Source organism: Mastigoproctus giganteus, chromosome 8 (assembly GCF_048544385.1).
Source record: "Mastigoproctus giganteus isolate SK-2022 chromosome 8, ASM4854438v1, whole genome shotgun sequence".
Classification (NCBI taxonomy): Eukaryota; Metazoa; Arthropoda; class Arachnida; order Uropygi; family Thelyphonidae; genus Mastigoproctus; species Mastigoproctus giganteus.
In genome coordinates this window covers 13665873-13689322 of record NC_143582.1, presented here as the reverse complement: position 1 = coordinate 13689322, position 23450 = coordinate 13665873, and the positions used below count along the sequence as shown (strand labels likewise).

General features: G+C 36.4%; 1 protein-coding gene across 2 annotated transcripts in view; it reads left to right on the top strand.

Moving 5' to 3' along the window:
* Nucleotides 1–6025, top strand: part of LOC150081272 (sentrin-specific protease 6-like) — a 369847-nt gene extending 363822 nt beyond the window's left edge. For both annotated transcript variants that reach the window (XM_090379581.1, XM_090379580.1), the window contains 2 exons: nucleotides 1982–2132; nucleotides 5102–6025. In XM_090379581.1, coding sequence (XP_090235707.1) covers nucleotides 1982–2132; nucleotides 5102–5332 — 382 coding nt within the window. In that variant the 3' untranslated portion in view covers nucleotides 5333–6025. The remainder of the gene's footprint in view (nucleotides 1–1981; nucleotides 2133–5101) is intronic.
* The last annotated feature ends 17425 nt before the right edge of the window (nucleotides 6026–23450 follow it).

The window sequence follows — 23450 nt, the reverse complement described above, 5'->3', positions numbered from 1 at the left end:
TGGTCCCACTGTATAGAATTTAAATACTGTCTCAGACCATCGTAGTCGCCTTTATGAAAGCAATAACCCTTCCCTTTACCCCTGATGGTAGTTAACTCTTTGAGTAAATCCCACTTCAGCACACTGTGATCACTGCCACCTAGTGATTCCTTTATCTGCAGATTCTTAATGCATGAAGAATCACTACTGATAATCAAATCAAGAATATTACTCCCTGTAGTTGCCTCCCGAACATGCTGATGTAGAAAACAATCATCCAATAAATCCACAAAAGCCTTGCTAGTGTGTGAGTGACCAACCCACAAATTCCAGTCTATATCTGGGAAATTAAAATCCCCATTATAAGACTCTCTGATTTACTGGCCCACTCTATTTCCCTGTACAGTTTCTTATTATACTCATCAGAGTCATTAGGCCTATAGCACACTCTTACTCTCAATTTTGATCTCCCAATGCTTATGTCACACCAAACTGACTCAACACTGCACTGTCCAGCAATGTCGACTGGCTTCACTTCCTTGGATTTTATGTGTTTCTTAACTAACAGCATAACCCCTCCTCCCTTCCTATCCTGTCTATCCTTTCTATAGATATTGTACTCCCCAAATTCCAGTTCTGTATTTTTTATATCTGTGTGACACCACGTCTCTGATATCCCAACAATATTCGCCTTTGATGCTTTGAGCAATACCTGAAATTCATCAAATTTATTTACCGAACTGCTTGCATTGGTGTACACGCAAGTATACATGCACCTGTTTCTATTCTTAGCTACCCTAACACAACCCATGTGTTTACTTGTACCGCAATGACTCCCAGCAGTCTCTGAAATATCCTGCATCTTATTTTCCAGGCGTCTGCTCATTCCAATAGAAGCAGTGCAAGAATCACTTTCATCTCTGCCAGTGGCTACTGTTAATCTATTAGTCCTTGTATCCCCCCAAGCTAGCAGTTTTCCGACACACGTAACACTGCCTCGATAGAAATATTCTTGCACCCTTTCTATTTAAGTGTATCCCATCTCTGTAGAAGCAGTCTTTCCTGTTAACAACAAATATTCATGGGCTTTTGCACACATGTGTAAAGACAAATAATCTTTGCCTTTCATTTGCATGCTAGGCGACAAACAATATCCAGTAATTGCGACTTGTTTTGCCAAGGTCTCATCTGTGCGATTCCTGCTGAATAATTGAGTAAAACAGTATGTGTCCTCGGTGCATGTTCGTTCAGCAGCGTCAGAGTTAGCCTTCCATGCCGTTAATGAAAACCATGCATTTTCATGTCCAATGTAATTATACAAGACTTAATTGCAGAAACCATAGAAATTAAATTACACGAGAATTCTATAAACGTTCACCATCCATATCTAATCTCCGATCTGTGGTCTTTCACGTGCATGCATAAGGACAAACAATTTATTTAAGATTCAAGCTCATTTGAATTTTTAATTATTTTTTGAATTGTTTTCAATTGATTTTTTACTGTAATCATTTTGTGTTAATCTCTTATTCGTTTTAATTTCTGGAGAGTATCATATGGAAGTGTTCTACGTATCATATTGAGATAAATTTCTCTTATTCTTCTACAATATTGATATCAACATAGAACCTATTGAGCATCATAGCTCTGTTATATACTGTCATATTAATTTTTAAAAAATTCTGGAATACCTGTTCCAACCGAAAGACTGGTCTGTATAAAGATTCTAATTGATAAAAGTTAACAAATGTAAATTCCATTTCAGTTTTATGTTACCGAATATTTTCTTTTGATTCCAATAAATCCTGCTGGTGCTAACATGTAACATTTTTTTATGCTTCCCTTAAATTATAAATTAAGACAACTGTTAATATATTGATCTAAAGTGGCCAATAAAAGCAATGGATTTCTTATAAGTTAAAAATTTTCTTTTTTCTCACTTCATATTAATTTTTCCTTTATTATTATGTGAATACAAATGTGAAAATATTATCTTTCGCAGATATTTGAATGTGGAATGGCAAATAAAAAAAGGTTCTAAACGGGCATTTGATCGTACAACAATGCGTGGGTACACCCCTAGAGTTCCCCAGCAAACTAATTATAGTGACTGTGGTGTATATGTTCTTCAGTATGTAGAAAGCTTCTTTGAGGTATGATATGATTAAATGAAAAATACTCATTTTTCAATTTATTACTATTTCATATTGTTATTTGCTTGATCATTATCTTTTTTGATTGCTTATAATTAAATTTATTGCAATTTCCTTATCTTCTGTCACAGCAAAATTATCCTTTTAAAAAATGATTTTGCTCTTTAGATTGTTAAATAGACATTTTATTATTATTTTATTATGAAACCAGCAATAAGTTACTATTAAGTCCAATTAAGATAAGTCTTAAATTGTGGTAGTTATCATTTAGCATCTAAGGTAAGGTGACCAGATTATGATGGCCACAACTGGGACAATGGGAGGGGGGGGAGAAGAACTGTGTAATGTTTAGATAATGTATGCTCTAAAAATGAAAAGGAACTCAATACCAGTGTCGAAGAACTGGGGTATTACTAGTTATAATAATTTTGAATAATGACTCATGAATTTACTAGAATGTTCTTTCAACATTCCCATTATGTGCTAGAATAGCAAACAAAAAGCCAGATAAATTTTTCAATTTCAGAAGTCTGCTCTTGAAATGCAAACTTCTGAAAAAATACTAATTGCTGCCCATAACAAGATCTCTTAAGCCATTATTTCTTATTTTATTTTTCTTTTCTTTATTTTCAACTTTTTTTAAACTCTTCTAAAATGAAATTTTTAAACAAATAAAACTGATTAAATAATAAGTTTTCATCAATTGATATTCCTTGCCAGTAATGTTTTTACACATATTTGGTACTTCCTCCCAAACTGGTGTACTTTTTAACAGCATCAGTCCATAAATTTTAATTTATTGAAGGGTTCAGGCAATTTTCATAGGCAAGTTTTTTTTTTTTTTTTTACATATCAAATAATTCATCATTAAATGATATTATTTCTTAATCCTGGATTTGTGATCAGTTAATTTTGCAAATGTTTAAGAGGAAAAAAATTTCTTCAGTGCATAATTTAAGCATTTTGATCACCTGATGCAGGTAACATGTTACTTATGTTGTGCAATTTTCGGAACTTTTTTGCAGTTGCTTATTGAATATGCCAAGCTCACCATACATTACATGGAAATATGCTTCATTTAACGGTGGTTCAAAAACTTTTAAAATAAATTTTGGCAGTCTATCTTCCACAAGAGAAAATGCCTTCAGTACTTCAAAGATTTTTAATACTCGATCAATAGCTTGGTATAAACTTAACCAGGGAGTTTTTGAACATATCAATAACTTGTTATATATTACATCATTTAAAGAACAAAATTTTCAAAATTATAAACTTTGACAAACTCATAACGAAAATAACATCACATTATTATATTCTTGAGCGCAAAACATTGAAAACCCAGGGCATCTGGTCATCTTAACCTAAGAAATTTACTGTTAGAGAAAGCCACAACGAGCTGTGTGTGTGTGTATATATTATACTCGCAGCTCACTGTGGTCATGGTATATTACGAGAAGAGCCAATTTGGATGTTGTTGTGGGCTGAAAAACTCAGAATAACTTGCAGTCAGGAGGCTCCTCCCTCTGCCTGAGGGTTTGGCTAACTTGAGCCCTGATTTAAGAAGCCTTTAAGATATTCTCCAGCCTTCAACCAGATCCAAACCAGACTTCTCCAAATGGATGACCAGTAGTGAAACAACTATAAGATCACAGATGTCTTAAATGGACATAATGGTTTCTTAATAGTTAAAATAATCACAGAAGTGGCTGTCTGGGGGAGGGCGAGAGAATGAAACCATATCACAAATAAATACTATTGTACTTTTCTTTAGAGGAAATGTTACTTATTTGTTATTACTTTATTCATGATAGCCTTACAGTATGAGAGATTAACACCAAGTACAGGTCGACCATCACTAATCCGGCAGTGTTGGGACCTGTGGGATGCCAGATTAGTGAGTTTGCCGGATCACCAGTAGTTATTTTAGCACATACATTTTACCAAACAGCTAACCACCTCCTTTTACCTTTAACATGTTGACTGCCAAGCTAGTTTAAGAAAAAAATTCCCCAGGGGCCAAAAAAAATATTTAGGAAATAATTTGATTAGTAATTCTAAAATAAATATTGTAATGTCAGTGTTGTCGTTTTTTCACTTAAAATATAAAAATAAAAATAAAGTATTTTTTTTATGTCGCATATATGTGGCCACACATATGTTGGTTACTTTATTTCTTGAGAAGCCATGTCGGCCACATACATATGAAGGTCGCTTGTGATTAGGTTATTGCATGCGCGGCAAGTACTGCAATAAAACTAATTACGATAAAATAAACTCTCAAACATCGCAATAAGTTTGTCAGTATTGTTAGAGATTTTGTGAAAACAAGTTTGTTAGCATGCTGTATTATCCATCATATTGTGTTGTGTTTTTCCGCTAGTTTGTATAAGTGTGTTGTAAACAAAAAAAATCTAAAAAGGAATGGCTAAAAGAAAATTACTAAGATAAGAGGAACTGAGAGAAATTGCTAGAATTTACAATTAAGCAGAGTTAAACTTCTCAGAGACACACCGCTGTCAAGTTTTTTTCCGAAGTTCAACTTTATCTGTTATGGACAATGCATGGTGTTTGTGCTTTACACCATGAAAGTCACTTCCTTTATGCACTGGAACCATGGCTGGGGCTAAATGTGAGCAGGTTATAATAATAAATGTAGAAAAACAAGTGGGAATGGGTTGCCAGTGTTTACGAGTTTTTGCCAACAGCCGATGCTGCAACCAATGCCACCAAAACAGTAGCGGCAGGTCGGTGCGCCGACCTGGGAAATTTAAAATTACGTTAGCGGAAATTATGTCCAAATTAGTGGTAGTACCGGTGGCCAGATTAGTGATGGTCGACCTGTATTAAAAATTTTGTCTTTATCGGACAACGTTCATTATAGTAAATGGTTATATATACTTTATTATTCATAGACTAATTACCTAGTTAGTAACCATATTGTTATTTTAACATTCCTTATTTACTTTCAGAACCCACTGTCAAAATTTGGAAGTCCATTGCCTAATTTAGAGAATTGGTTTCCTGAAGAAAAAGTAACACAAAAAAGAGAGGAGCTCAGGTCACTCATATTGCAGCTACAGAAACCCCAACAGCCACAGTCTTCACAGACTGAAGAAACCAAAGAAAGTAGTGATAGTTCTTTAGTTTTGACATCTAAAAGTCTCACAGAGGGTCAAAATGAGGAACAAGTTAAAAGATGAAAGGATTTACTTGGAAGAATTTTGGAGGAAAACAACCTAAAGAAACTAGTATGCATTTGTGTTTGTGAGTGATGTTACTACATTTATAGTTTGAGTAAACTTGTCGTTTGATATTTGTGAGAACTGCTGTGTTGAGCAGGAGAACATAATTTTGCCGCATATTGTGGAAATGAAAATTCAGGTGTTCTAAACTGAACTTTAGTGACATCAAGATGGAAATGCAGTGCCATAGGGATTACTCAAACTTAACTGTGGAGCAGCACATGTGATTAAACTTTGCAACATCTTAGCTTGTTGGAAGCAAGCACCAATGGCATGTTAGACATCAAACACTCTTTGTGCTACTACAAAAGATTCTTAATATCTCATGAATCATCTACATAATCGGTGACAAGTGCAGGTGTGTGCAGCTGTCCGTATATGCTAGCATCTTCATTGGAGTACACTTAAATAGATGTGTTGATGTGATAACGGTTTTGTTGGTGATGTATTTCTGTCTCATTTTCTTTTTTCTCTCTCTCTCTCTCTTCCCCCCCCCACCTTGGTAACTTTTCCTTTGTTTGTGTGTGCACGTATTGTATGAAACAACAAAAGAAAATAACAACTTGACTGAAATCTCAGGTCTTGGAAACTGAACATTTCATCAAGATCTTCCTATTCCCTAGTCTTGATACTTGACTGCTGATTCTAATAAAAAAGTGGAAAATTACTTTTATTATTTATGGTTATTAACCAAGAAATTGTGGATAGGAGGCTAATCTGCTTCAGAACATGAGAAGAAATGACATTCACTTTAAACATTCATTTAATTTCAATTAATTTCTACATTCCCGTGTAGCTTTTTTTTTTCCTTATTTAACTATTTTAAAATAGTGGTGATGAATACTGTAATAATACCTGAAGGTTGTGTTGCCACAACTGTACAGTGTTTTCCAAATACAAATTTTTCTTTAAGTATGCTAAAACATTTTTAAGTAGTACAAATAAACTATTAATTTTTCATACAACAAACACATTTATTTTTTTCATCCTTATAGTTGTATGTTATTTTCTCTTCATTTTATTGGGTCAGCTCTAATATTATTGAGAAAAACTTTTTCCACTTAACTGATGTCATAATAATATAGACAGAAATTCACAAGTAGGTAACAACAAAATAATTATTGGGTGAAAAGAATTATTAGAAGAAAAGGGCAGCCCTAACACAATTCACACAGAGATCTAGAAATACAAAGAGTAGCTATTTTTGTAAAATGCCAAAGATTAATTTTTTTCTGAATGGGGACAATTTTTTTAATTGATTTTCTATAGATTAAGAAATTAGATTTAAAAGCATCTTTATTTTTAATTAATATAAAGTTCATATGGTGAATCATCAGGTTTAGTTTTAAATATATTATGCTTCATTAAAAATGGACCTCTTTCTTATAGTGAGGGTTCTTGTGATCAGCATTAAGAATACAGCCACTCCCTGATTAACATAAGGGTTGTGTTCCGCGGAACTCTATGTAAGTTGGAATTTCCCTTGTGCTTGTGCAGCACTCGCACTTGTGCTTGCTGAATTGATTGAATCAAAAAAGAAATGTTCGATAAACATGTGAATAGAATTATTTATTGTATTTATTAATTTTTTTTTCTCATGCGCAGGAAAAATTACAGAAGCGTACAATTTTTAAAAAATTATAAAATTACAAAAAAGAGAGACAGACAACGTCAATAGATTTTAACCCTCAAGCATCGTTGCCAGAATCGACGTCTTCAGCTGATAATTACACTACTGCGGAGGTTGGCTGTGGAGATTTAGGAGTTGTCGGCCACTCAACCTTACGAAAAAACATATTAATGGATGACTGGACGGTGGCTGTTTTCTTTGCATCTTTTTCTTTGTAGCAGGTAAGCATATCATTCATCCCTCTATTAACTTTTAAGAATCGTTCGCTGTCAGGATCCATCTTTTCAAACCTCGCTATTGCCAATGCAATTTCACAAAATGCCATTGCCATCTCTCTGGTGATGAAGCGTCTCGGCTCCTCATTTGGTTCATCTTGAGCTTCATCAGCATTTTCTTCTTTCACTATTGCTGCCTGCAAGTCAATAAGTTCTTCGTTAGATAATTCCTTCTCTTCTTCCTCTATTAAACTTTGGCAACAACCTCCAACTGCAGTAGCTCTGGAACCTTTACAATCTTATCTGTATTATTTGAAAAAGATTCGTCTTTTTCAAACCCTTTGAAGCCTTTTACATGCTGTGGGCATATTTTCTTCCTTTCACCACTTAAACAATTTTTAGTAATTTCCGGGTGCCAAGTGTATTTTGAGGCCAAGCAATATTCTTGCGATTTAGGGTGCTTTTGATAAGAGATTGAAGTTATTTCTTCTTTTTAAGTTCCTGCATTTCTATCAACAGTTTTTCTTTAAACGAGTTCTATACTTTAAAGCCACAAGTTAGAACACAGGAAGGAAACACACCTTTCGTATTTTCCTTTCTTTATTTTCCTTTATTTTCTTGTATTAATCAACTAACACTTCAACCGCTTGGCCTCCAAGCGGCACTACTCCTGCCTCCCCATGGCGGGGCCGGTAGCCTGGGGGAAAAGTTATCCTCCAGGGCTAAAAGGAGTAACCATGGATTCAAATGAGTATCCACCTCTAGAGCCTTCAAGCTCCAGACCAGACATATCCACTGATAATGACTGTAATCAACCGAAAAAGCTTCGAAGGGAAGTGCGGTGCAATGATGTGCCAAATTTTCTTGTAGTACATTCCCTCTCCACCCAGCCTGTGGGCAAATTGTCACCATTTGTAATACAGAGATATTTGGAATCCATTGCTAGAACACCAAAAATGGTAAAACGATTGCAATCCGGAGACCTCCTTTTTGAGTGGCTGCTCAAAACGACATTCGGTGGGCTGCCAGTATCTATTACTCCTTCCTAATTCATTTCACAAATATACGTGGTCTCAATTCTAATCATAACGATGTCCATTTCCAATTGCAGTCTGCCAAACCCCACGTACTTTTTCTGACAGAATCTCAGTTATCAGTTGATTCAACTACTGCTCATCTCAGATCCCCAAATTATTCGCTGTATGATTCCTTTCGCCTCAAAGGTGGTACTTGTGCATATGTCCATTCGGATATTCCCTGTCAGAGACTTGGCAATTTGGAATCTACTCTCTTTGATCGTCTCTGGCTTAAAATCTCTCTACTTAAAATCATTGTGTAAAATTCATCTGTTGTCTCTAACGTTCTCCCAACTCCACTAATCACTTGGAGCTTTTTGACTTCCTCTCTTTGCAACTTGACTTTCTCCAGTCCAACTTTCCTAACAGTGAGGTAATTTTCCTTGGTGATTTTAATGTTCACAACTCCAGCTGGCTTCCGTTTTCTAGTCACACCGACCCAGCTGGTCGAGATGCTGAGGCTTTTGCAATTACTAATGACGTTGCACAGATTGTTCATTTACCTACAAGAATACCGGATAATCCTAATCATACAGCCAACACGCTTGATCTTTTTCTCACAAACAACCCTTCTGAGTACATGGTCGAAGTGAGAGGTCCTGTAGGCACTTCAGATCACAACTTGATGATTGTCTCTTCTCCAATGGAGCCTTTATCTCATGGCTATTCCCAACCTCGTGTTGTTTGGCATTACAAGAATGCAAAATGGGATGACCTGCGAGATTTCTTTTCTTCATTTCCTTGGTCGGATTACTGTTTCAAAACTTCTGATGTCAACGTTTGCTCAGATCGTGTCAGTGAAATTATTCTTGCAGGAATGGAATCCTTTATCCCACACTCCACTTTAAAATCTCGTCCTTTATCTAAACCTTGGTTTTCCAATAAATGTGCTAAGTCTGTTCAAGTGAAGAATGTTGCATATCGTAATTGGCTTGTTTCTAATTCTTCTGTTTCATTTCTGCCTACACCAAAGCTCGCAACAATTGTAAAGCAGTTATTAATCAGTCCAAACTAGAGTTTGAACAGGCTAAGAGTAGAAAACTTGCTTCTTGCCCTAATGGTAGCCAAGCATTCTGGTCCCTTGCTATTGGCCGAAACTTTTGCCCATCTCTGCTCCCAACTCTGTCCAAACCAGATGGTTCTGTTGTCACTTCAGCCAAGGATAAAGCTGACCTGCTAGCATCCCATTTTTCTTCCAACTCATATATTAATGATCTTGGTAAAACACCTCCCACCATTCCCAACACACTCCATTCAATCCCTCCTGTGGTCTTCCGTCAAAAGGATGTCAGAAGGATTTTGACGAATCTTGATGCTAAGAAAGCTCCAGGTCCGGATGGTATTTCTCCACTTGTTCTCAAAACCTGTGCTCCTGAACTTACTCCTATTCTTTGCCACCTTTTTTCACTTTCTTATTCCAAAGGTGTTTTTCCTTCTGCTTGGAAATTTGCTCATATCCTTCCCATCCAATTATCATCCCATTGCAATTACTTCTACTATTTCTAAAATAATGGAGAAATCAATTAACCGCCAACTCTTAAACTACCTAGAAACTTTCCTTCTAATCAACGATCGCAAGTATGGATTCCATCAGTGTCGATCCACTGGTGATTTTCTGACTTATGTTACCCATTTAAGGACTAATTCAATGGAAAAGTTCGGTGAAACACAAGTAGTTGCTCTTGACATCTCAAAGGCTTTTGATCGTGTTTGGAGTAAAGGTCTTCTAAACAAGCTTCCATCTTATGGTTTGCCAACTGTTTTTAGTAATTGGTTATCCAGTTTTCTCTCTGATCGCTCACTGAGGGTGATGGTAGATGGCTCTCTGTCTTCTAACTTTTCCACTAATGCTGGTGTCCCCCAAGGTTCCTTTCTTTTGCCCACTCTTTTCCTCTTGTATATTAATGACCTTCTTCCATTGACTGGAAATCCTATCCATAGTTTTGCCGATGATAGCACATTGCATTCCATTTTGAGAAACCTTGCCCTGTTCAATCAGCTTCAACTTCTCGAAAATCTGCTACCAATTCCTTAAATGCTGATCTTCAGGTAATTCTACAGTGGGGCCAAGACAACTTAGTTGATTTCAAACCTTCTAAAACTCAGTCTTGTCTTATATCTCGCAAAAAGGATTCTTCTGCTCCTATGCTTATCTTTAGTGATACTCCAATTTCCAAGCAAAATGATATATCTCTTTTGGGGATTACCCTGACTTCTAATCTCTCTTGGCACAAGTACATTAGGCGCCTCCGTAGCCAGGTGGGAAGGAGCACCAGTGCGTAGCACACGCTTCTTGATTAGACCGGGGTTCGAGCCCGTCACCACCAAATACGGATTATGCAGAAAGGTCAGGGAATGACCACCGCAGCGGAGCAATATGGCCTTAGTTGCTAATGCTTCTAAAAACCAAATAACAACAACAACAAGTACATTACAAATATTGCTTCCTCTGCATCTAAAAAACTTGGTTTTCTCTTTCGCTCTCGGCGTTACTTTTCTTCCAAACAGCTGCTCGCTCTGTATAAATCGCAAATCCACACTGCCATGGAATATTGTTCCCACATCTGGGGTGGTGCCCCCAAAACCTCTCTCAGGCTTCTTGATTCCATTCCGAAGACGGCAGTTAGGTTAATTAATGATTCATCTCTAACAGAGTCTCTCCAGTCGCTTTCTCACAGACGCACTGTTTCTGCTGCATGCCTCTTCTACAGATACTTCCATGGGCACTGTTCTTCTGAATTGGCTTCTATAATTCCTGCTCTCTCTTTCAAAACAGTCCGAACACGTGCCGCCACCAGCCAACATCCATTTGCTGTCCAACTTCAAATTCACAGAATCAACTTGTCATCTTCCTCGTTTATTCATTCAACTGCCGTTTTCTGGAACAACCTTTCTTCATACGTATTTCCTGAAAATTACAGTCTACAGAAGTTCAAGTCCAATGTCAACAAATATCTTCTTTCGTCTTCTCAACCTCCAACCCAAGCACGGTACTAAGTACTATAGGTTCTAATACCTCTCGTGTTTGGGGTTTACATAAAAAAAAAAAACTCCCCACAACACCTTAAATTCCTCGAAAAGCATCATAACCGAATGGGACCTACTTACAGTATCTAAAGAGGAATCAAAAAGTAATCAGTGCCAAATGCAAAATGGCTAAAAAAGATGGAAATCTCGTCCCAACTAGATCCATCATTTTAACTTTCAGTACCCTAGATTTGCCATCATCATTAAAAGGCTATTTAAACTGCCAAGCTCGGCCTTATATTCCTAATCCCATTCATTGTTTTAAGTGCCAGAAATATGGACATACCCAGCAGGCATGTAGAGGTGATGCCATTTGTCCTATTTGTGGTTCCAAGGAGCATGCACAAGCAGTGTTCAGCCTCAATTCCCATTTGCCCCAACTGCAAAGAAAATCACCCAGCCTTTTCTAAATCTTGTGAAATGTGGAAAACAGGAAAGAAAATTCAAAAATATAAAATAGAACATAAAGGGACATATCCTGAGGCACACGGACAAGTTCTGCTGACCATGCCCAGTCGTTCTTATGCATCTCACACTCGAAGCACCCATTCAACAGCAGCTCAAACAGATGTATCAATACCCCCTAACACATCTCTAGCTAACTGGTTTAAAACAACACTATCAAACTCTGGAAAATACACACCCAAAAATAAACCAGTGAAGCAACCAACACTCCAATTAGCATTCCAGCTGGCACTCCAGCACTCGCATGATAGTGAAAAATTGAAATCTAAAGACAGCAAGAAAACCACAAACAGTATGGAAGTAGATGTACCCTCAGATTATGAGGAACCCATACTAGAACTTCATGCGAACGATACTGGATGCCCCACCTTCTCAAAAAAAAAATGCAAAAAATGCTCCTCATACAAAAAGCAGTCAGAAGAATCATCCTCAGTTAAACCAAAATGAGGCACAACGGAAATGCAGTGGACTAGTCAGTCATTCTGATGACCTAAAGGATTTACTTGCTCAGTTCAAACCCATAGGTGTATGCATACAGGAAACTTTCTTGTCACCGCATGTTTCACCAAAATTTTCAAATTATGTCATCTACAGACAAGATAGGATTTCTGAGTCTCCTGCCCATAGAGGTGTAGCCATTCTTATTAATTCTAACACACTGTCCAAGCACATCCAATTACAAACCACTCTAGAAGCTGTGGCAGTTCGTATTGCAGTTGGTGTTTCAGTTACCCTTGTTTCCATTTATATTCCACCAGCAATAACATTTCCCCATTCAGAACTGGACAACCTCATTAAACAACTCCCAATGCCAATTTGTCTTTTAGGTGATTTTAATGGCCACCATCCATTGTGGGCGGGGTCCACTACAATGGATGCAAGGGGCAAATTAATTGAAGAATTTTTGAACAATAATGATCTAAATTTACTAAACTCTGATTCTCCCACCTATATCCACCTACCTACAGGATCTACTTCTGAAATTGACATCAATCTGTTCACCGTCCATCTTTCCATTCTTGTCATGGTCAGTGTTAACCGATCCCTTTAATAGCGATCATTTTCCTATTATTTGCACATAACAAACAGGGGTAACTCGAAATCCTGATCAACGATCCACTTGGAAGTTTAAAAAGGCTAATTGGGATGGCTATTCTGCCCAAATATCTCTAGACGGGCTTTATGTTGAAAAACAGTCGATTGATGTTGTAACCACTTACATCACCAATCAGATTCTAACTTCTAACTGCAGCCCATGCTTTTATTCCAAAATCCAAACCATATCGCATTCACCAAAATCACTGGCGGAATACGGATTGCTTTCATGCCAAAAAGGAGAAAAAACCATGCTTGGAATAATTTCCGCAAGTATCCTACCACCAGTAACCTGATTACTTATAAAAGACTTAAAGCTAAAGAGAGCCAAATTATACGGAAAGCGAAACATGATTCGTGGATTGCTTTTGCCTCAACCATCACAAAAGACACCAACACACACATCATCTGGAGAAGAATACAGGCCTTAAATGGCAAATTTTTAAGTCTGTCGATACTTCATTGGAAAGGGAAAGACATGTTTTCTGAGAAAGTTGCTAATGCGTTAGCAGAATCATTTGCCATCTTTCTTTCTCTTCTTATGCATCCCCCTTCCAGTCCATCAAAGCAGATGCAGAACAATATAAAATCAACTTCTCCACGCACCGCTCGTTCCCGTACAACCAACCTTTCACATTGACAGAACTCAAAGAATCGTTAAATAGATCATCAAACAGTGCTGCAGGCCCAGATGGTATTCATTACATTATGATGAAGCATTTACTCGAGAAGGACTTGTGTACCTTGCTGATTTTATACAATTAGATCTTCTCTGAAAATGCCTATCCTCTTCCTGGCGCCATTCTTTCATTATTGTCATACCATGTGTACCTTGCTGATTTTATACAATTAGATCTTCTCTGAAAATGCCTATCCTCTTCCTGGCGCCATTCTTTCATTATTGTCATACCATGTGTACCTTGCTAATTTTATACAATCGGATCTTCTCTGAAAATGCCTATCCTTCTTCCTGGCGCCATTCTTTCATTATTGTCATACCAAAACCAGGCAAAGATTCTTCCCTGGTTCAAAATTATAGACCTATATCTCTCGTGAGCTGCTTGGGAAAAACTTTCGAAAGGATGGTACATTCAAGGCTCACTTCGGATCCTGGAGTCACAGAATCTCCTGCCATATCATCAATATGGCTTTTGGAAAAACCGATCAACTCTAGACATGCTCATCAAGGCCGAATCTCATATCCGCAATGCCTTTGTCAGGAAACAACATCTAGTCATAGTCAACCTAGATCTTAAAAAGGCATTTGACCCTACTTGGCGATATGGATATTTACCATGTTGGACTTAGGGGGCATTTACCTAAAATAATTCAAAATTTCCTGCAGTTGTGCTCTTTTCAGGTAAAATATAAAAACTTACTCTCTGCTCACATTCAGGAAGGAGTCCCACGGGGATCAATACTTAGTTCAACACTTTTTTGATATCTGAGTTAGCAGCATGACAAAAGACATCCCAAATACTGTTGAAACCTATATGTATGCAGATGACCTTACCATTTCCTGTCAGTCTCAAGGTATCAATACCATCGAACGGCAGCTCCAACGTTCCATAACTAAAATAGAATCCTGGACTTTATGGAATGGATACCGGCTATCAGAAAAGAAATGCACTGCCACTCACTTTTGCAAGCGTCGCACCCTCCATCCTGATCCTGAATCGCAAATAAACCATACTCCAATACCACTTATTACCACTGTTAGATTTCTTGGACTGATGTTAGATAACAAGCTTAATTTCCAAGCTCACATCACTCATTTACAAAATATTTGTCTAAAGCATTGAACATACTTCGGCCGATCTCATCCACGTCTTGGGTAGCTGATCGGTATACTTTACTGCATCTTTACAGAACTTTAATCCGTTCACGTCTAGACTATGGTTGTCCAGTTTGACTCTGCCAGAAGCATTACTTTACGGCTGAATGTCATCCAGCACAGTGCTCTGATGACTGTGCTTGGAGCTTTCAGGACTTCTCCGATCCAAAGTCTTTACATTGAAACCCATGATCCCCTATTACATCTTCGTAGGAAAACACTACTGCTCCACTATGCTGCTAAGATTCAGGCTTCCATTGCACCTTTTATGAGAGTAAACCAAATGAGAATCGACCGGCCTCACTCAGAATTAGAGAACTTGTCCAGAGTTGGGATATCGACTTAAATGATATTTTTCAGGATACAAGTGCACCTGTTCCTCCTTGGACGTATGTTTCTGCCTCTTACAATGAACATTTTCTGCAATGGGGAAAGAATGTCATACCTCCCTGCAATATCAGGCAGTTGCACTCAGCTCACTCTACTCTAAACTTGCATGCCTGTAAAATCTACACTGACGGATCAAAAACTGCAACTACGGTAGGTGCTGCAGCAGTTTTTCTTTCACTTTCAGCCTCACTACCACTAGCCTGCAGTCTTCACCACTGAATTATATGCCATAAAGTTAGCACTTAGTAAGATTATAGAGCTTTCCATCTTGTCTGCTATAATTTAAACTGACTTTCTCAATGCTGTCTCTGCTATAAGAAAGATTTCTCCTCCTTTCACCCTACATTGAAACACATCCACTCTCAGCTATTCTCTTGCAGTGTGTCCAATCAGTTTTTGCTGGATCCTGGGCCATTCTGGGAAATGAAAGTGCTGACTTTGCCGCTAAACATCCCCAACCATCTCTCTCTCTCGCAACATCCTCAGGTTCCATACACTGACTATAAGTCTGTGATATGCAAAGCGTTCTACGATAAATGGTTACAGATCTGGAAAAGTAACACCAATAATAAACTTTACCAGATAAGGAAAGAACCAAAGCTGTTGTTCTCTGGCTTCCAACAAAACAAACAAGAGGAAGTGGTACTGGCAAGACTCATAATTGGACACACTCATCATACTCATCTCTTCCTATTATTGGGAGAAAACCCACTGCAGTGCTCAAACTGTCAACAACAACTTACTGTCCGTCATTTTCTGGTGGATTGTCCCTTACATTCAACCACTTTTCAGTCACTTTCCACATTGAATATCTCACATGATCTATCTCATTGTATAGGAAATTAAGCAAATATAGACAAACTTTTGACATATTTAAGATGTATTGGCCTGTACAGGAGGATATAATTTAACATTTATAACAATATGTTGCCTCTACATAAGCTATGAACAGACACAATTTGGCCACAGCAGCCCTTGTGTCGTTAAACCCAATAGCAACAACAACATAATAATTTCCACCCAGGCCTTATTAATGTTTAAAATGGCGTCGTAAATATTGTAAGATTTCCAAAAATCTCTTAACATAATTTTTCTCACCGTCTACTGCAGACAATGCCTGAGCAAATGTTGTGCATAAATAGTATGCTTTTAAATTCAAAATAACACCCTGATCCATAAATTGGATGAGTGAAGTTGTGTTTGGTGGTAGAAATATAACCTCACATTCGAATTGAAATCGTCTAGATGCGTAGGATGTCCAGGAACATTATCTAATAGAAGCAATATCTTGAAAGGAATATCGTCTTTACAATCTTTTTCAACTTCGGGAATGAAGCAGCATTTAAACCAATCCTCAAAGAGAGATATTGTTATCCATGCTCTCTGGTTCGATCCGAAATGCACGGGTAGGGTGGCTTTATTGATACCCTTAAATGCACAAGGATTTCCAGAATGGTACACAAGCAGTGGTTTTAATCTGTAATCTCCCGCTGCATTAGCCCCAAGCAAGAGCGTGGCCCCATCTTTTGAAGCCTTGAAACCTGGCATTGTCTTTTCCTCTTTGGCAATGTATGTTCGATCCGGCCTTTTTTTTTTTTTTTTTTTTTTTTTTTTTTTTTTTTCAATACAGAGCAGTCTTGTCAACATTAAAAATTTACTACGTTGAATAGCTACCTTCATCAATAATTTTTTCCAGCACATCACAAAATTTCTCTGCAGCTGCAGAATCGGCACTGGTGACTTCACCACATACTTTAATGCTTTGGAAATCAGCACGATGCTTGAAACTATTAAACCACCCATTGCTTGCCAAGAACATGGCTTGGGGTTCACTCTACTTATACTTAATATCTTCATAAATACTTCTTGCTTTTGCTTGAATGGCCATTGGACTCAGGGGCACTTGCTTCTGAATCTGATTTTCCATCCATCTTATTAATAGCTGTTCCATCTTCAAATACTTGTGTGATCATGGTTTATCTTAAGTTTGTTGATCCTTTGACATGTTCTTTTATATGCACACTTATCCTTTAAAATAGTATTCACTGCTGAAGCAGCGAGACCTAACTCCGTGCAACTGATGAAGAACTTTGTCTTGCTTCGTACTTCTGAATCATTTTCATCTTCATTTCTAAATCAATTTTGTTTTGTTTCCTGGCACTGCCAGCACTTTTTATGTGATTGAAGATTTCGGTGAAGGGGGAACTCATTTCATCATAATACCGTAATGTAAAAACCCACAAAAATGAAAGTGTAGTGCAATTGCCATTATAAATATGACCTTTTAGAGAGATAAATAGCTTAGTTATATAGCAAAAATTTCAACTTCCAAGGACTTGGAACGAATGCAAAAAAAAAAAAAAAAAAAAAAACAATATGTTATTGGGTTCACATTACAATATTTGCACAATACTTCCATTTATTCCTACAGATGCAAAGTTTCCATATTTGTTTCAGTTTGCACTGGCCAGCAAAAACTTACGTAAAGTCGAATTTGCATAAGTTGAATACAGTAAACCCCCGCTATTCGCAGTATCTGTATTTACAGTCGCTGATTTAATATAAAATGAAACCTAAAAAAATGTGAATTTTAAATCGCCGTGAACATTTTCTGCCATAAAAAAAAAACATGGGCGTGACTAAAATCATCTTTCCCAGTCAAAACAGCGCTCAGTGGGTAGGGGGAGAGGGGTGACAAAATCGCAAGCCTGGATGTTTCTCGCCAATCCTTGTTCAGTATGTGCTTGTCATGGAAGGTTTCGTTGTTTGCTTTTAATTTATATGCTTACAAAAGTGAAGAATCTACCGTCTTGCAGTGTGTTAGTGTAAACAGACTTTTTCGAGTGTCTTAACGGAAGAAAGTGACTTTATTGTGGACAAGTTATTTTCTAACCCCTACAAAAATATGGCTGCGAATAACAAGGGAATTGTGAAAAGAACAAAGAAGGTGATGACATTAGCGAATAAAATTCAGTTATTAGACAAAATTTGTAATGGTGAAAGTGTCTCGTCAGTGGCAAAACGTTATAAAATCAATTAGTCAACGGTACGATCAATCAAGAAATCGGAAGGAAAAATCCGCCATAGTGTCTGTGAAAACGCGCTAATTGATTCAAAAATTTGCTCTGTAACTCATGATGTTAAATTAGAAAAAATGGAAAAGGCTTTAAATCTGTGGATAGAAGACCGAACTCAAAATAAAATTCCCTTAAGTTCACTCATCATTTGTGAAATGGAAAAACACCTTTATCAACACTTTAGTGAAACTGGTGATAGCACTGGCGGGATAAGTTTTTTAGCTATAGCAAAGGCACTGGATTGAAAGATTTTTTTGAAATTTCTAATAAATATTACATTTAATATTAAATTGTTTCTTATTTTCATTTCGATGCCTTATGCTTGCATTTCACTATGTACTGTCTATGTACATAGTCATATTATGAAGGTACATATACATACATAGACAAAATTTTAGATTAGTTTTTCTTATATTTCTTATATATATATACTTTGGAACGGAACCCCTTTATTACTATGGGAGCCATAACTCAGTATTCGTGTTTTCGGTATTCGCAGCATTTCTCAGGAACGTAACCCCCGCGAATAGTGGGGGTTTACTGTATTACGTAAGTCGGGGAGTTCCTGTAGTATCACCAACAGATTCAGTGTTACTCATATCCATAAATGTAAAATAATTTATAACTTAATAATTGGGTTTTATGAAAATAAGTGAGGCCATTCTTTTGACATTTACTGATATGATATATATATATATAAATATATATATATATAAATAATTGATGAAGATAATAGGTAGTAGTGATAAAACGGAACGTTTAAATGAATGAACAAGTATATTATAATAGTTTATGGATTCAGGAAACTGCTAATGATAGCAGAAATGCCCAGCAACCATAATGAAATATAGACATAGATTAGATAAGTGTATAGGTAGTGGTGCTGACCTGTCAGGTGTAACTGCAATGAAAAATATTAAAAATTACCTGAAAAATAAAAACAGATTACGTAAAAGTTTAAATAAAATTAAATGAAAATATATAAATGGTACCTAATGCTGTAGATCCTGTGATTTTAGCTACATCATCAAGGGAGGCAGCCAAAACCAAAGGAATCACAGCAATAAGCAAAGCCTCTGTTTCTGTTATGATGTATACGCAGCAGACAATGAGAACATACTTATACATCATAGCCAACCCGGCAGAGACCAAAAAGAAAAGGACTAAAGAACAAAACCAGTATAATACTAAAAAAAATAAAAAGTAAAGTGCAGGTAATTCAGCTGATCTCTCTCTCTCTCTCTCGCATCTATATATGACAAGCAGGAAAGAAATTCTAATTGAAGTAAGTAACATAAAGGAAATAAATATACTGAAATGTAATGAAATGATTATCAGATGTTATCGATGTTGGTATTGGGAAAAAATTATGAAATGGCAGTGTGGATTGAAGGAAACATTGGAAAATGGTTTAAGGTTAAACGTAGGGAGAAATAATTAATGATTGACAACAGATTGTCAGATTTTGAGATATTATTATTCATATGGGGACTAATGATATTAAGCGCACACAATCTGACGAGTTGTTAGGAAAACATAGGACCATGCCTAAGAAATGCTGCGAGTTAGGTCAGAATGTCTGTGTGTCTGCAATTCTACCCAGGCACTATGGAAAGGATTATATGCTGAAACCCTTGTGAATTAACTGAAGACTTGAAGGACTCTGCTAAATTTGCAGATGATGTAAAGATTGGTAGAATGATCACCGGCAAGCAGAGCTTCTTCAGGGTGACCTAGATAGACTTCAGGGAGGGTCAGAAAAGTGGCAGCTATGCTTTTAATCCAGCCAAGTGCAAGCTCTTGCACCTGGGGAACAGTAACCCCCAAAATAACCTATTCACTTGGTGGAGTTGAACTAAAGTCAGTAGTGGAAGAAAAGGACTTGAGAGTTAAGATACAATCAGATATGAAGTTCTCTGAGTATTGTAGACAGGTTGCAAGGAAGGCCCGTGGTGTCCTATCAATGATTTATCGAACGTTTGCTAGTAGAGATAAGGACTTCATAATCCAATTATATAAAGCTTTTGTTAGACCACACTTGGAATACCGTGTTCAGATGTGGAGACTGAACCTAAAAAAAAAGACAGCAAGCTTCTGGAAAGGGTCTAGAGATGGGTAACTTGCCTTCTGAGATTGGCAAAAGGGCATCTGTATGAGGAAAGACTTCGAACGTGTGGGTTGCAGAGCTTGGAAACTAGGCAACTTGATTGAGGTGTTTAAAGCTCTGAGAGGCAATAGTAAAATGAATGAGAATGAAAATTTCATGGTTATAAATGATTCTAGAACTACGGGCCATAAATTCAATTTACGAGGAGAGATGTTTATGCTCGATTGCAGGAAGTTTTATTTTAGCCAGTGAGTTATAAATTACTGGAATAAATTATCTACGTGGGTGGTGGAGGCTTACAGTTTGGGTGACATTCCAAGATCAGCTGGATAGTCTCCTATGGGAGGAGGGAAATGCATAGGTTGTCTATTTCCCTTTCTCTTATTATTATTTATTAATTATATATTTTATTTTATTATTATTATTTTATTTTATTTCTATTTAATTTTTTTTGGCTGGTGTAGCATAAGCCTCAGGCTTCCTTGCACGATATGGCCATTCTAATACTGTACATTTTCTTAATGTACATATAGTAAATAAAAAGCTTTATACAAAAAAAAAACGTATCACTTTTATGAAGATAAAGAACAAGTTGAATCTGGCAAAGTCTGTTATCTTTAAAAAAAAAAAAAAAAAAGTAGCATATAAAGTGCTAGCATTGGATGTAACCAGTCAGGCCTTCAAAGTATAGGAATTAGACTAAAGCTGAACAGAATATATGACAATAATAAACAAGACTTAAACTCTATTAGATGATTCATTGCTTTCAGGCCACTTTACCAGTGGCAGTGAAATATGCAAATAACTTAGCTTTGGAAATAATATCTTATTCATCACATTAAACAAACATAACTGCATAAAATTAAACCAGGATTGCAATTCTCAAATGGGACAAAGTCCCTCTACAACTCCAAAAACAACACGAACTAATACATATAAGGGTATTTCCACATCCACATGGACCTCTTTCTGCTACCAGCTGTCAGAAAGAGATTCATGTGGATGTACAAATACTCTCTATCACAGATAATCATCACCACTCCCTTTTCGGCGCCTCCGTAGCCAGATGGGAAGGAGCAGCAGTGCGTAGCACACGCTTCTTGATTAGACCGGGGTTCGAGCCCGTCACCACCAAATATGGAAGATGCGGAAAGGTCAGGAAATGACCACTGCATATCCCGGAGCAATATGGCCTTAGTTGCTAATGCTCCTAAAAACCAAATAACAAAACAAAAAAAAAAAACTCCCTTTTCTTCATTTTCCCAAAACACATCTTTTAAACCTTAAATGCTCTTTACACATAATGCCAAAAGGTTAACTTATGCATAGACATGGGTTAATCTTTTGATATGTTTGTAGCCATCTGAAAATGCCACGAGCATATAAAGGGAGAAGGGGTAGTAGGTAAACAGACTTACAGATAACATGGGATCAAAAATTAAATGTACGTGTAAGTTAAAGTAACAACATAAAAGTAAGTAAATTAATTAACAGGGTAAATATAAATTGATTTAGTTTTAGTAAAGGCCAGAAGATGCAAGGAAGCTAAACTTTTGATGTGTCAGCCAAACAAAAATGGAGGGGGGGGGGGAACAATCATTGGCTATATTCCTCTTATTACACTCTTTCCACTGTCATACTAGTTCAGCTTACCCTTAAATTTCAGTACCCCAAGAACCAGGAAGGCAATTTCATTGGCTCATTAGTATAAATATATATATATATAAGTTTGTATTAATATATTGAATAAAGTATGCATAAATGGATGTGAAAGTTACCCAAAGTGCCAGTAACTAGAAGGGTGTGGATAGTAGACAAAGAAGTGTGGTAGATTTGTGAAAGGTGAAAGAATGTTAATATCCTAAAGGTTATGATGAATTAAGAGAATTATGGGCTGAATTACCAAGCCAATAGAAAGTGGGAGAACTGTAAAGTAAAATTAGTACGTCAAAATACTAATAAAATAAAAATAAAAAATGCAAATAAATAAATAGAAAATGAAAATAAAATGATAGTGTTATATCTGTCATCAGATATGGGGGAAAACATATTTAAGAAATGGTCGAATATAGGTAGGGCAAATATGTTTGATCTGATGTCAGCTAAAATAAATAATTATTGATACATGATCAGGTATTTCATTAGGGGACTACACCTGACCATCAGGAACTGCGTTACTATACTTGTCTATAGTAGTAGAAGAAAATTGATAGGCCAAAAAGCAACGAAAAAGCACATTCTAATGCAGTTCTTGATACAATAAAAAATTAATTTTGAAATGAGGAAAATTAATAATTTTTCCTTCGATTTTTGCTTTCTTTTGTTATGTCTAATGCCTGGTCTTACAAAATATAACTAATATCAATTTTGTTATTATAGCTCAGAAGAACAGTTAAGTTCACACCATTTGACACACTTGTATTCACTCATTTTATTCCCCCCCCAACTCCAGCAGCACTCTATAATCCTTTCCCACCTATATCACTTCCTAAATGCAAATGCTATTCTTGTCGACACTGACTGGACAGGAAATGTGACTTAAATTTTAAAGTAGTGGAATAAGGCCTGCTAATATATAAAAAAGAATAATAGGAAAATACTAAAAACTAGTGGAATGGTATTTCCCTTTGAAAGTTTCCAAAAAAGTAAAACTAGAATGAATGGAAGAAAACTTTTCAAAAGTGAAAACTCTAGAATGCCAGTGAAATGTCTCCTTGACCATCTAGAGCTGTCACAAATAAAATTTAGAGAAGAGTAAAATATACAGTAAGTGCTGGTTATATTGGTCACATCTGCAAAATTTTTGATTCTAATAAGCAAAAATTGACGAATATTATCTACAGGCTATAAAAATAAAGATATAAAGCAAATTTACACTTTATTCCCAAAAGTTTATTACCAATTAAATGATATGTGAAAATCAGAAGAATGTTATCTACAGGTTAGCAAAATAAAAATAAATTTATACTTGCATACATAGCTTAATTAATACACAATACATATTAATTAAACATAACACTTTGTAATATGATTATAATTTAAAAGAGTTCACTTATTTGAGATTGCTTTAAATTATCACTACAAAGTTTATTTATAGATTTTTTGATATTGTATAACTTTGTATTCATGATCGCTTGCACCAGTTTCTTCCAACAATTTT